This window comes from Hippopotamus amphibius, chromosome 15 (genome assembly GCF_030028045.1).
Source record: "Hippopotamus amphibius kiboko isolate mHipAmp2 chromosome 15, mHipAmp2.hap2, whole genome shotgun sequence".
NCBI classification, from domain to species: Eukaryota; Metazoa; Chordata; class Mammalia; order Artiodactyla; family Hippopotamidae; genus Hippopotamus; species Hippopotamus amphibius.
Genome location: NC_080200.1, coordinates 19953059 through 19967908, shown reverse-complemented (window position 1 = coordinate 19967908; position 14850 = coordinate 19953059). Strand labels below are relative to the sequence as shown.

Here is a 14850-nt window from a genome sequence, read left to right as displayed (position 1 = left end):
GAGAGTTCCCTTTTCTCCACACCCTCTCCAATATTTGCTGTTTCCAGATTTTGTGATGATGGCCATTCTGATTGGTGTGAGGTGATACCTCATTGTGGCTTTGACTTGCATTTCTCTGATGATTAGTGATGTTGAGCATCTTTTCATGTGTGTGTTGGCCATCTGTATGTCTTCTTTGGAGAAATGTCTATTTAGGTCTTCCGCCCATTTGTGGATTGGGTTATTTGCTTTTTTGGTATTAAGCTTCATGAGCTGCTTGTATATTTTGGAGGTTAATCCTTTGTCCATTGTTTCATAGGCAACTATTTTTTCCCATTCTGAGGGTTGCCTTTTAGTTTTGTTTATGGTTTCTTTTGCTATGCAGAAGCTTTTAAGTTTCATGAGGTCCCATTTGTTGAATCTTGATTTTATTTCCATGATACTGGGAGGTGGGTCAAAAAGGATCTTGCTTTGATGGATGTCATAGAGTGTTCTGCCTATGTTTTCCTCTAGGAGTTTGATAGTGTCTGGCCTTACATGTAGGTCTTTAATCCATTTGGAGTTTATTTTTGTGTATGGTGTTAGGAAGTGTTCTAATTTCATTCTTTTACATGTTGCTGTCCAATTTTCCCAGCACCACTTATTGAAGAGGCAGTGTTTTCTCCATTGTATATTCGTGCCTCCTTTCTCAAAGATAAGGTGCCCATATGTGTTTGGGCTTACTTCTGAGTTCTCTATTCTATTCCATTGGTCTTCCTTTCTATTTTTGTGCCAGTACCATACTGTCTTGATCACTATGGCCTTGTAGTATAGTTTGAAGTCAGGAAGCCTGATTCCTCCAACTCCATTTTTCCTTCTCAAGATTGCTTTGGCTATTCGGGGTCTTTTGCGTTTCCATACAAATCATAAGATTTCCTGCTCTAGTTCTGTGAAAAATGCCATTGGTAATTTGATCGGGATTGCATTGTATCTGTAAATTGCTTTGGGTAGTACAGTCATTTTCACGATGTTGATTCTTCCAATCCAGGAACATGGTATGTCCCTCCATCTGTTTGTGTCGCCTTTGATTTCTTTCAGCAATGTCTTAAAGTTTTCTGCATACAGATCTTTTGCCTCCTTAGGCAGGTTTATTCCTAGGTATTTTCTTCTTTTGGTTGCAATGGTGAATGGGAGAGTTTCCTTCATTTCTCTTTCTGCTCTTCCGTTGTTAGTGTATAGGAATGCAAGAGATTTCTGTGCATTAGTTTTGTATCCTGCTACTTTTCTAAACTCATCAATTAGTGCTAGGAGTTTTCTGGTAGAGTCTTTAGGGTTTTCTATATATAATATCATGTCATCTGCAAAGAGTGACAATTTTACTTCTTCTTTTCCAATTTGGATTCCTTTGATTTCTTTTTCTTCTCTGATTGCTGTGGCTAAAACTTCCAAAACTATGTTGAATAATAATGGTGAGAGTGGACACCCTTGTCTTGTTCCTGTTCTTAGAGGGAATTCTTCCAGTTTTTCCCCATTGAGAACGATGTTGGCTTTTGGTTTTTGATATATATGGCTTTTATTATGTTGAGGTAATTTCCTTCTATGCCCATTTTCTGGAGAGCTTTTTTCATAAATGGATGTTGAACTTTGTCCAAAGCTTTTTCTGCATCTATTGAGATGATCATATGGTTTTTCTCCTTCAATTTGTTGATATGATGTATCATGTTGATTGATTTGCATATATTGAAGAATCCTTGCATCCCAGGGGTAAACCCCACTTGATCATGGTGTATGATTCTTTTAATGTGCTGTTGGAGTCTGTTAGCTAGTATTTTGTTGAGGATTTTTGCATCTATATTTATCAGTGATATTGGTCTGTAGTTTTCTTTTTTTGTGACATCGTTGCCTGGTTTTGGTATCAGGGTGATGGTAGCCTCGTAGAATGAGTTTGGGAGTGTTCTGCCTTCTGCAACATTTTGGAAGAGTTTGAGAAGGATAGGTGTTAGCTCTTCTCGAAATGTTTGATAGAATTCACCTGTGAACCCCTCTGGTCCTGGGCTTTTGTGTGTTGGGAGATTTTTAATCACTGCCTCAATTTCTGTACTTGTGATTGGTCTGTTCATGGTTCCTATTTCTTCCTGGTTCAGTCTTGGAAGATTGTATTTTTCTAAGAATTTATCCATTTCTTCCAGGTTATCCAATTGATTGGCATATATAGTTGCTTGTAGTAGTCTCTCATGATGTTTTGTATTTCTGTCGTTTCTGTTGTTACTTCTCCTTTTTCATTTCTAATTCTGTTGATTTGCATCTTCTCCCTTTTTTTCTTGATGAGTCTGGCTAATGGTTTATCAGTTTTGCTAATCTTCTCAAAGAACCAGCTTTTAGTTTTATTTATTTTTCTTGTGATTTCTTTCCTTTCTTTTTCATTTATTTCTGCTCTGATCTTTATGATTTCTTTCCTTCTGCTCACTGTGGGGTTTCTTTGTTCTTCTTTCTCTAGTTGTTTGATGTGTAAGGTTAGGTTGTTTATTCGATCATTTTCTTGTTTCTTTAGGTAGGACTGTATTGCTATAAACTTCCCTCTTAGAACTGCTTTTGCTGCATCCCATAGGTTTTGGGTTGTTGTGTTTTCGTTGTCATTTGTTTCTTGATATTTTTTGATTTCCTCTTTGATTTCTTTAGTGATTTCTTGGTTGTTTAAGAGTGAATTGTTTAGCCTCAATGTGCTTGTATTTTTTGCAGTTTTTTTCCTGTAATTGATATCTAGTCTCATGGTGTTGTGGTCTGAGAAGATGCTTGATATGATTTCAATTTTCTTGAATTTGCTGAGGTTTGATTTGTTAGCCAAGATGTGATCTATCCTGGAAAATGTTCCATATGCACTTGAGAAGAAAGTGTAGTCTGTTGTTTTTGGATAGAATATCCTATAAATATCAGTTAAGTCGAGATGGTCTAATGTGTCATTTAAAGCTTGTGTGTCTTTATTTATTTTCTGTTTGGATGATCTGTCCATTGATGTAAGTGGGGTGTTCAAGTCTCCCACTATTATTGTGTTATTGTCAATGTCCCCTTTTATAGCTGTTAGCATTTGCCTTATGTATTGAAGTGATCCTATATTATGGGCATAGATATTTGCTATTGTGATATGTTCTTCTTGAATGGATCCCTTGATCATTATGTAGTGTCCTTCCTTGTCTCTTTTAATAGTCTTTACTTTCAAGTCTAATTTGTCTGATATGAGTATTGCTACTCCAGCTTTTTTTTGACTTCCATTTGCATGGAATATCTTTTTCCATCCCTTTCCTTTCAGTCTATATGTATCCCTTGGTCTGAAGTGGGTTTCTTGTAGGCACCATATAGAAGGGTCTTGTTTTTGTATCCATTCAGCCAGTCTGTGTCTTTTGGTTGGAGCCTTCAATCCATTGACATTTAAAGTGATTATTGACGTGTGTGTTCCAATTACCATTTTCTTAATTGTTTTGGGTTTGTATTTGTAGGTGTTTTCCTTTTCTGGTGTTTCCTACTTAGAGAAGTTCCTTTAGCACTTATTGTAAGGCTGGTTTGGTGGTGCTGAGTTCTCTTAACTTTTGCTTGTCTGGAAAGCTTTTGATTTCTCCCTCAAATCTGAATGAGATTCTTGCTGGGTAGAGTATTCTTGGCTGTAGGTTTCTCTCTTTCAGGACTTTCAGTATATCCTGCCATTCCCTTCTGGCCTGCAGAGTTTCTGTAGAGAGGTCAGCTGTTATCCTGATGGGTTTTCCCTTATATGTTATTTGTTGCTTTTCTCTTGCTGCTTTTAATATTTTTTCTTTTTGTTTAATTGTCATTAGTTTGATTAATATGTGTCTTGGTGTATTTCTCCTTGGGTTTATTCTGTGTGGGACTCTCTGTGCTTCTTGGACTTGGTGAATTATTTCCTTTCCCATGTTGGGGATGTTTTCCACTAGAACCTCTTCAAATATTTTCTCAGACCCTTTCTTGTTTTCTTCTTCTTCTGGGATGCCTATAATTCAAATGTTGGTGCACTTAATGTTATCACTGAGGTTTCTGAGACTGTCTTCTCTTCTTTTTATTCTTTTTTCTTTTTCCTACTCTGTGGAGTTTATTTCCCCCATTCTATCTTCCAACTCCCTTATTCATTTTTCTGCCTCAGTCATTCTGCTGCTTATAGCATCTAGAGTATTTTCAATTTCAGTTATTTTGTTATCCATTGCTGTTTGTTTTTCTCAGTTCTTATGAACTGTTTCTTGTACTTTATTTTGTTATCAAAATTTTGTATCATTTTTACTATCATTACTCTGAATTCTTTTTCAGGCATTTTTCCTATTTCCTCCTCATTTATTTGGCCTTGTGGGTTTTTTTCCTGCTCCTTTGCCTGCATGGTGTTTCTTTGTTTCCTCATGGTTGTGCAAACTTTTGGGGTTGCTTGTCCTGGCGATAGAGGTGTTTATAGAAGACTGTCCAAGCCTCAGACTAATGTCCAAGTATTGGATTAAACAAATATTAAGTCTAGTAAACACATATATGTATAAGACACACAATTACTGAATCCATTAGGACATAAGGCTCTAGAAAGACCTGACAGAACCCCAGTATGCTATCAGATATTCAAAGAGAAACCCAACAGAAATTGACAACTGAAACAGATCAAATCAGAGACAAAAGCAAAAGCAAACAAACAAACAAATAACACCTTACACATACAAACATTAATTCAGGGAGATTTTGTAAGCTAGGATCAAATATAGAAAAGAGCCAGAGTACCACCAGAGAGCATGGAGATTCTCAGAATGAAATTAGACATCTGTACTAAGATAAAGACAAAAACCTAATATTAAATACCAAGGTGGTGTGTCATCTGGAGAATAGAGCAAGCAGTCTGAGCAGATCGATAGTGTTGCTTATAAGTATGTTAAGATAAAATAAACTTAAAATGGCTGGAAGAAAGGGGAACAGAAGAGCATAGTGTGGTTGGAAATATGCAAATAAAAAGAAAGGAATAGAAATGTATAAAAGATAGGGATGAAAGGAAAGTATGAAAGATATATTGTCTGTATTACCAAAATCTTAGCTAGATATAGAAGTATATAAAACGGCAAAAAAAAAATAGAATAAAAATATCATTAAAAATTATGTTATAAAACTTGTAGATCCCTTAGGGCTAAGATCATATTTAATAAGGAAAAAAAAAAGAGAGAGAGAAAGAAGAAAAAGAAAAATCCAGAACTGATCCCAGAATGGACCAGTTCAATAGGAATTGATACTAATATTTCTGTTTCCTTAGAGTCTCAGCTGTAAGTGTCCTTCTCCTCGCCTTGGGTTTTTTTGCATTATTCTGTGACCAGCAGAGGTTCCTTTATTGTTCGTCTGTAAATGTCGGTGTGTGGGGAGGGAGAGGGTACAATAGTGGCTCCTTCCCCTGGGAGTGAGTGATCAGTGGCACACTGTTGTTTCAGTCAGGCTTGGAGGTGCCTGTTGCAGAGGGACGCTGGTGGCTCAGGAGTAAACAGAAAGTCTTAGAGTTGGGCCTCTCTCGGGTTTTTATTTTGTTGTTGTTGTTGTTGTTGTTGTTGTTTTTCTCAGCAGCCTCCCTGTTGCCAGCATTCCAAGGGGTTTTAATCTAGCCCCGCCCGAGCGCCTGAGGGTGCTTGTTATCCCTGAGCCCCTTAGGTTGCCCATGGGGCGTCTCTCCACTGCCTGTTGCAGAGGCGCTGGAAGAGAAAGAGGGGCTATGCGCGGCTCTCCCCCCACCTCCCCATCCCCGCCCGTGAGCCTGCAGCCTCCAGCCACCATCATGGATGGGCAGCTCTCAGGGGCAGGCACTCCTCGCCGCGGACCTCTTCTCTCCTGTCTTCTCAATCCATCACCTTACTGGCAACAATGTTTCTCACCCTGAAACAGCTCTCCGGTTCCCACGCTCCCACTCCCGGACCCCCTGTTCAGCTGTGGATCGACGTCCCCATCCGGGAACGCTAAGCTGCGCTGCAGACCCTCTGTATGTTTCTCACTCCCTCCCATCTGCCATAGCTCCGCCGCTTCACCCTCTTTGAGCCGTCGTAGATGCCTCTCTACCAGTCATGTCAGGCTCCTTGCAGTCCTTTCCTGCGTCCGAGACCGTCTGCTGGTGTTCAGTTGGTTCTCTGTGGGAATTATTGCGTCCTTCGGTGTATTCCCAATGCATCTGTGGAGATGGATGCATTCCACGTCCCTCTACTTCGCCGCCATCTTCTTCCTCCATATATGGTCTTTTTATGGTTGAGGTACATTCCTTACATACTCACTTTAGTTGAATTTTATCATGAAAAAAATGTTGAATTTTGTCAAACGGTTTCTCTGCATCTATTTTGATACCATATGTTATTTGCATTTAGTATTAGTGATGTGGTGTATTATGTGTATTGATTTGTTTATGTTGAACCATTCTTGTGTCCTAGGGATAAATCCCACTTGATCATGGGGTATGATCCTTTGAATGTGTTGTTGATTTTGGTTTGATACTACTGGGTGTAGATTTTTTATGTATATATACTTTATGGATATAGGCCTGTAGATTACTTTTTTTTTTCTTTTCTTTCCTTTTTTTTTTTTTTTCTGTGCGCAGGCTTTCTTTTTAGTTGCAGTGAGTGGGGGCTACTCTTTGTTGTGGTGCATGGGCTCCTCATTGCTGTGGCTTCTCTTGTTTTGGAGCACAGGCTCTAGGTGTGTGGGCTTCAGTAGTTGCAGCACATGGGCTCAATAGTTGTGGCTCACAGGCTCTAGAGCACAGGCTCAATAGTTGTGGTGCATGAGCTTAGTTGCTCTGCAGCATGTGGGATCTTCCTGGAGCAGGGATGGAACCCCTGTCCCCTGCATTAGCAAGCAGATTCTCAACCACTGCACCACCTAGGAAGCCCAGGCCTGTAGATTTCTTTTTCCTTCTTTAAAAAATAGTTAGACTTTTGAAAACAGCTGTATTGAGATATAATTTATGTGCCATACAATTCACCCATTTGAAATGTACAATTCAATGTTTTTAGTATATCTAAAGATATGTGCAACCACCAAAATTGAAAACATTTTCATCACCTCAAAAGTAAGTCCCATATCTTTTGTCTATCTCTTCCCCTTTTCCCCTGACCCTAAAGCAGCTACTAATCTGGCTTTGTCTACAGATTTCTTTATTCTGGATATTTCAAATAAATGGAATCATATACTATATAGTCTTTGAAATGGTCTTCTTTCACTCAGAATAATGTTTTCAAGTTCCATGCATGTTGCAGCATGTATCAGTAAGCACTTCATTCCTTTTTATGGCCAAATAATATTCCATGTATAGATAATCACATTTATTTTTTCACTAATATAATTTTCTATGTCAATTATAACTCAGTAATCTTTTAAATGGGCAAATGCTATGGAAAAGATGTTTCCAAAAAAAGATATGCAAATGACCAATAAGCATATGAAACCTCCCTTGATATCATCAGGGAAATGCAAATTAAACTACAATGACTTTCTCAATTTTCCTTTTTTTGTAGTGTATTTATCTGGTTTTAATATCTGAATAATGCTGGCCTCAAAAATGAATTAGAAAGTGTTCACTTCACTTGAAATTTTTGGAAAAGTTTGAGAAAGTTTGGTATTAATTTTATAAATGTTTGGTAGAATAAACCAGAGAAAGCTGCTGGTCCTGGACTTTACTTTATTGGGAAGCTTTATTCACTGTCTGGTCATACATCCTTGATTTTACATGATCCTTTAAGATTTGCATTGCTGTGCTCAGGTGTGAAGAAGCAGTGACCTCCTCCAGTCTTTGCTGACTGCTCAGGAGAGAAAGACCTTCCCTCAGCCTGTTAGGGATTCTGATGCAGTGTCAGAAATTTTCTATGTATATACCTTCTCCACACTTTTTTTTCACTCTTATTTGGGTGGGAGGGTTTCTTTATGAATGTATACTTTCTCTGGTCCTGCAAAGCCAGGCAGTCTGTTAACAGCCTCCTGTGTGCTTTCCTGAGGATGGTGATATACATTGAAATGTGTGTGCTTTCTCCCATCCTATTAGACTCTCCAAGGATTTTCGCAAGTGCTCACCAGCCTTCTGCAAAGACTTTCTCTCCATGCCCCCAGGGGCATGCACAGGGAGTCCTCCATGGTAAGGAGGGGATATAGATGAAGTGAATTGTCTCTCCATGAGGCCTGTAGGCCAGTTAGGCTGATCCAGAGGTGAGGGTCCCTAGGGGCTCATTGATAGGCTTCCTGATGGAGTTTGTGATGCTGTTGTTAGAATCTACTTATCTTTGATGCTCTCAGAGAGTCCTGGGCACTGTTCTTCCAATTTCTCCTCTCCCCTGGATGAGCATGAAAGAATTAGGTCTCTGGCAGTGTTTGCACAGCTGGGGAAGCTGGACACTCATTCATATGCTCTCACTTTCCCTTGTGGGAGAAACCACAGACCTAAAGTCTCTCTTGGCACTGAGCTGTTCCACCTCAGGAGAGGCAGGACATCAGAGCAACCACCTAGCCTGAAACCTACGGAAAGCCAGGTGCCTCCAATGAGAGACATGGGTGTGAGGCTCAGCTTACTGGAAGAGACAACCATACCAGCAGACAATATTTGGGGTAAAATCTTAATGAATTTCTAGAGGTCAAATGTGGACTTTCCTTATGAGAAGAAGTGTATTGCAGGAGCTATTATTTCACTGCAAGTATTAAATAGCCAAGCAAGTTGGCAGAGGTTGACCAGACAAAGCTGTTTGTCAGATAAAACTCTTGGGCAAAGAACTCCTGGAGCTGGCAGTTGGTAATTGGGCTGAGAAAGCTCACAAATGAAAAGAATCAAGGTGATGTGTATGAGACACAACCAGTAACTAATATAGATATAGATAGTGTAGTTCACCCCCTGGGGCTTTATTGAAAATCTACCATTCTTGAATTTATTGATGTGAGATGAACACTCTGGGGTGATATGATCATATTGGGTAGGATTATTACAAAATAGCTAATTTGAAGAATATCAGAAGTCTGTTAACTTTGGGTACAATTAGGTAAACAATTAAATATGATGAGGTGTCAAAAAAGTTCCCATTAGAGTGAATTAGTGCACAGACTTTCTGTTCATTATACATGATGAAGAAAACATTTTAAGTATTTAAATTGAAAAAATGCCACACTTTTGTTATTATCTAGATTCAGTTGAAATTAATTTTTGTTTCTTGTGTGATGTATGGGTAAAAATATATATATATATATACATATATTTCCTTACAGATATCTAATTTTTGCACCATTTCTTCAAAAAACTTCTTTGCTCTTTGAATTGACTTAGTGTCTTTGTCAGAAACCTATTAATTGGACTTCACTGGTGACACAGTGGTTAAAAATCCACCTGCCAATGCAGGTGACACGGGATCTATTCCTGGTCCAGGAAGATCCTACATGCTTCAGATCAACTAAGTCCATGTGCCACAACTAGTGATCTCATGTGCTGCAACTACTGAAGCCAGCACACTTAGAGCCCGTGCTCCACAACAAGAGAAGCCATGCACCACAATGAAGAATAGCCCACGCTCACCACAACTAGAGAAAGCCCACGTGCAGCAATGAAGGCCCAATGCAGCCAAAATTAAATGAATAAGTAAAAAAATAACTCTTTCTTTAAAAAAAAAAAAAGGAACCTATTAACTGAGACTTCCCCAGTAGTCCAGTTGTTAAGACTCCACACTCCAAATGCAGGGGGCACAGGTCGATTCCTGGTTGGGGAACTAGGTCGCACATGCTGCAATGAAGAGTCCACATTCCTCAACTAAAGATCCCACATGTTGCAACTAAGGAGCCCACATGTCACAACAAAGATCCCACACATGGCAACAAAGATCCCGCATGCTGAAACTAAAACCCAGCACAGCCAAATAAATATATAAATATTAAAAAAACAACAACAAACTATTAACCATCTGCTCTGATTCATTGTTTTGAATGTTTACTATTACATTAAAATCACAATGTCCTTTTTTTAAAATTTTATTGACGTATAGTTGATTTACAATGTTGTGTCAATTTCTGCTATACAGCAAAGTGACTCATTTATACATGAGTATATTTTTTCATATTCTTTTCCATTGTTTTATAACTGGATATTGAATATAGTTCCCTCTGCTATTCAGTAAAACCTTGTTTTTTATTGATTCTACATATAATAGTTTGCAACTGTTAAAAAATGTCTTGAAATCAAGAAAACTGAATTTGTTATCTTCAAACTTTTTTTGGCTAGTGTAGGTTCATTGCTTTTCTATATAAATCTTACAAATGGTTGTCAGTTTCTACAAAAAAAGATTGCAGGAATATTTATTTGGACTTCACTGCATCTATAGATCACTTTAGGGAGATCTGACATCTTCACAGCACTGAATCTTCTAATTCATTAAAGTGGCATGATAGACATAATTCTGAGATAGCTCCAGGATTTCTGTTCCTGATATATGCAGCCTGGGAAATCTCCCCTTGGGTTTGAATTGATGGATTTATTGCTCATGATTAGGATACATTTTATGAAAAAGAGGTAATTTTGCAGCTGTGATTGAGCTCTCAATTCAGTTCCCTTTGCCTTAATCAAAAGGGAGTTTATCCTGCCTTGACCTAATCAGGTGAGGCCTTAATAGAGACTGGGCCCTTCTGGAAGGAAGAGATTCAAAATGTGAAATAATTCTGCTGCTAACATTTAAGAATTAAGCTGTCATGTTGATAAAGGCCATATGTCCTTATCAGCACAGGATTCTGTAGCAAAATGCTGTGAACTGATGGCTTACAAAGAAAAGACACGTATGTCTCACAGCTCTGGAGGCTGAAAGTCTGAGATCAAGGTGATGGTATGGTCATGATCTGGAGAGGGCTCTCTTCTGGGTTTCAGGAGGCCCACTTCTATATCTTCAAATGGTGGGAAAGGATCAAGCTGTTCTCTGGTCTTTCTTAAAAGGGCCCTAATCCCATTGTTAAGTGTCCCACCTTCACGATCTAATCACCTCTCAAAGGCCCAACCTTTAAATACCTTCACATTGGGGATTAGATTTCAACATATGAATTTGGGGTGGGGGGGACACAAACATTCAGGCGGTAGTGCATAACAAAAACCTGTATGATCTAAGAGTGAGCCTAGTCCAACAGCCAGCAAGATAATGGGCCTTACGTTTCACAAATATAAGGAAGCAAATGTTGTCTGAATGAAGAGAGTCCTGAGGTCTGTATTAGAGTGGACACTGGCCAACATCTTGATTTCAGATTTGTGAGACCCTGAGAAGTGAACTCAGTCATGTCATGCCTGGACTTTGGTTCTACAGAAAGGAAAGATAACAAAAAGTTAATGTCAGCAAGGTGGAGAGATAGGAGATCCCATTGCTCCTTTCTTCCAGAAAACAAAACAAACAGTCAATAAGCAACAAGAAACTGGCAACAATTGCTCTGGAAAAACTCAGACTACAACCAAAGAGGAAGAAGAATCCCTGTGGAGTTAAAAAAAAAAAAAAAGTGAAGGGCTACATGAGAAAGCATAAAAAGCATTTTACCTTTATCACAACATCTTTCACTCAGGAGCTTGGCTCCAAAAGGGAAGAACTTATGCAACTCAATATAAAAACAAAAACAAAGAAAGAAAAATGAACAAACTGATTGAGGGGGTGGGGGCGAATGGGAAGCTGGGATGAAGTGACAGAGTAGCATTGACATATACACACTACCAAATGTAAAATAGATGGCTAGTGAGAAGCTACTGCATAACACAGGGTGATCAACTCAATGATTGGTGGTAACTTAGAGGGCTGGGATAGGGAGGATGGGAGGGAGTTGCAGAAGGGAGGGGTTATGGGGATATGTGTATAAATACAGCTGATTCACTTTGTTGTACAGCAAAACCTGGCACAACAGTGTAAAGCAATTATACTCCAATAAAGAGCTAAAATAAAAAAATTGAGCGGAAGATATTTTTTCAAACAAGACAAACAGTTGGCCAACAGGAACATGAAAAGATGCTCAACATAACTAATCATTAGGAAAAAACAAGTCAAAATCACATTGAGGTACCACTTCACACCTGTCAGAATGGCTGTTATCAATGAGACAAGAAACATGTTGGCAAGGAATCCTTGTGCAATGATGGTGGGAATGTAAATTGATGCAGATGCTCTGGAAAAAAGTATGAATGTTCTTCAAAAAATAAAATCAGAATTACCATATGGCCAAGCAATCCCACTTTTGGGGATTTATCAAAAAATATGAAACCACTAATTTAAAAAGATATATGCACTGCTATATTCATTCATTCATTCATGATTTTTTCCCGATCTTTATCAGAGTATAATTGCTTTACAATGTTGTGTTAATTTCTGCTGTAAAACAAACTGAATCAGCTGTACTTATACATATATCTCATAGCACCTCCCTCTTGAGCCTCTCTCCCCCCCCATCCCACCCCTCTAAGTCATCACCAAGCATCAAGTTGATCCCGTATGCTATGCAGCAGCTTCCCACTAGCCATCCATTTTACATTTATTAGTGTGTATATGTCAATGGAACTCTCTCACTTGCTCCCAGTTTCCACTTCTCATCCTGTGTCCTTAAGTCTGTTCTCTGTGTCTGCATCTTTATTTTTGACCTGCCACTAGGTTCATCAATAGCGTTTTTTTAGATTCCTTATATATGTGTTAGCATATGGTATTTGTTTTTCTCTTTATGACTACCTCCACTCTGTATCCTGGCTATTGTAAACATGCGGCACTATTTAGAACAGACAAGATAGGGAAGCAACCTAAGTGTCCATCAATAAATAAATGAATAAAAATATATTTATGCAATGGAATGTATATTTGGTACAAACATCCAGCAATAAAATAAATGTCATGGAGATGTAATGTACGGCATAGGGAATATTGGTCAATAATATAATAGTAACTCTGCGTGGTGACAAGTGATACCTAAATTGGTCAGTGTGAACATTTTGTAATGTATAAAAGTATCAAATCATTATGTTGGACACTTGAAATGAATATAACATTGCGTGTATATTATAATTTAATTAAAAAATGAAAAACAAGGGTAAAGGTTCCTCTTGAGGGAGGTAACCCCACAGAGAAAAAGAAGGGGGATATATATATATATATATATACATATATATACACATATATATATATATATATATACACACACACAAACTTGACTCTTTGACAATTCAAGGGTTGGGACAATGACCCTCTGTGAAATAGAAAATCTCCATAGAACTTAGAGTCATCCCTCTTCATCCACATTTCCACACCCATGGATTCAACCAAGCCTGTTATAAAATTATATAGATTGCCTTGGTCATCATTGTACTTTTTTATGTAATGCAACTCATGGCTATTCTTTTACAAAAGCTAGAAAAAAAGTACTTGGGATGATATATGTCAATTGAGGAAAAAATTATCTTTAAAAATCCATGTTGTTTCACTAAAGAAATTGGAATTTTCAACTATTTCTGATCTAAACTTTAGACATTTTTGTAGTACGAAGAAGTACAAATTAAAAACACTGCCTATACATCAGACTGAGAAGAAAGCTTAATAAAGTGAGTTACTGAAATTGTATAAAGGAGTTGAATTTTAAAAAATGGAAATTCCAGAAAATAAATAGAAGGAGCAAGTTTTATTCCACAGTGAGGAAAGTGTGACAATTACTGCTTGTCAGGCTTTGAGCCATGCAACCAAGGGTGCTTCATCACCCCCAGGACAATTGGGCTTTTGATATGTACCATTCCATATAATCTCTTCAGAGCCCCCTTTATGTCTTTATTCCTGAGGCTGTAGATGAAGGGGTTCAGCATGGGTGTGACCACAGTGTACATCACTGAGGCGGCTGCACTTGTGTATGAGCTGTGGCTAGCTGCAGAGCTAAGGTAAACTCCTAGGATTGTACAATAAAATAATAAGACAACTGAGATGTGAGACACACAGGTGGAAAATGCTTTATACTTCCCCTGAGCTGATGAGATTCTTCGTATGGTGGAAACTATTTTAGAGTAAGAGTAAAGGATACCAGCAAAGGGTCCACCAGCTAGCAGCACTGATGACAAACACAACAAAATATCATTAATAAAGGTATCAGAACAGGCAAGTTGGAGCATCTGATTGAGTTCACAGAAAAAGTGGGGGATTTCCACTTCTGTACAGAAGGTCAATTGCAAAGCCATTAAACTTTGTAACAAGGAATACATAGCACTCAACATCCAGCATACCAGAACCAGCAGTCCACAGAGCTGTGGGTTCATGATGACCGTGTAGTGCAGGGGGTGGCAGATGGCCACAAACCGGTCATAGGCCATCACCGTCAGGAGGAAGTCATCTAATACTACAAACAATATGTAAAAATACACCTGGATGATGCACCCTTCATAGGTTATGACTTTGCTCCCAGTCTGAATGTTCTGTAGCATCTTTGGGATGGTCGTGGAGGTGAAACAGATGTCTACGAAGGCGAGGTTGGAGAGGAAGAAGTACATGGGGGTATGGAGATGGGAGTCATAGATGGTGGCCAAGATGATGAGCAGGTTTCCAAACACAGTGATCAGATACATGGAGAGGAAAAGTCCAAATATGAGGGGCTGCAGTCCTGGTTCCTCTGAGAATCCCAGAAGAAGAAATTTGGAAATTTGTGTATTGTTACCTGATTCCATGTGGTGAGGTTACTACAAGGAAAAACAAAAGTTATATGACTAATTTTCACACAAATTGGCATAACTCATGTAGATGAAATAGCATACTTTCTATTTTGCAGTCAATAAATTAATTTTAATATTTGGTGTTTAGAAAAGTTCTCTTTGAGGAGATACCCTGCTTTGTGTCTGTGTAGGCATATTTGCCCCATTCTCAGCATAGTCACAAAGAAATCATGCAT

At 38.5% G+C, this 14850-nt stretch overlaps 1 protein-coding gene across 1 annotated transcript; it reads right to left on the bottom strand.

Annotated features, from left to right (window-relative positions):
• Positions 1–7432: 7432 nt before the first annotated feature.
• On the bottom strand, positions 7433–14629 carry LOC130836322 (olfactory receptor 7A10-like). The gene is made up of 2 exons (XM_057708376.1): positions 13723–14629; positions 7433–7473 (listed from the first exon to the last, which is right to left on the bottom strand). Exons 1-2 carry the CDS (start codon positions 14627–14629, stop codon positions 7433–7435), a joined length of 948 nt encoding a protein of 315 aa, XP_057564359.1.
• Positions 14630–14850: the final 221 nt, after the last annotated feature.

Bases quoted from the DNA above. Each gene is read 5' to 3' on its own strand.
- LOC130836322 (XM_057708376.1), bottom strand. From the start codon at position 14,629: ATGGAATCAGGTAACAATACACAAATTTCCAAATTTCTTCTTCTGGGA. The intron at 7,474-13,722 runs GATTATATGGAA...CCAGATAAATAC, and splicing joins CATAAAGGGGGCTCTGAAGA to ACTACAAAAAAAGGAAAATT.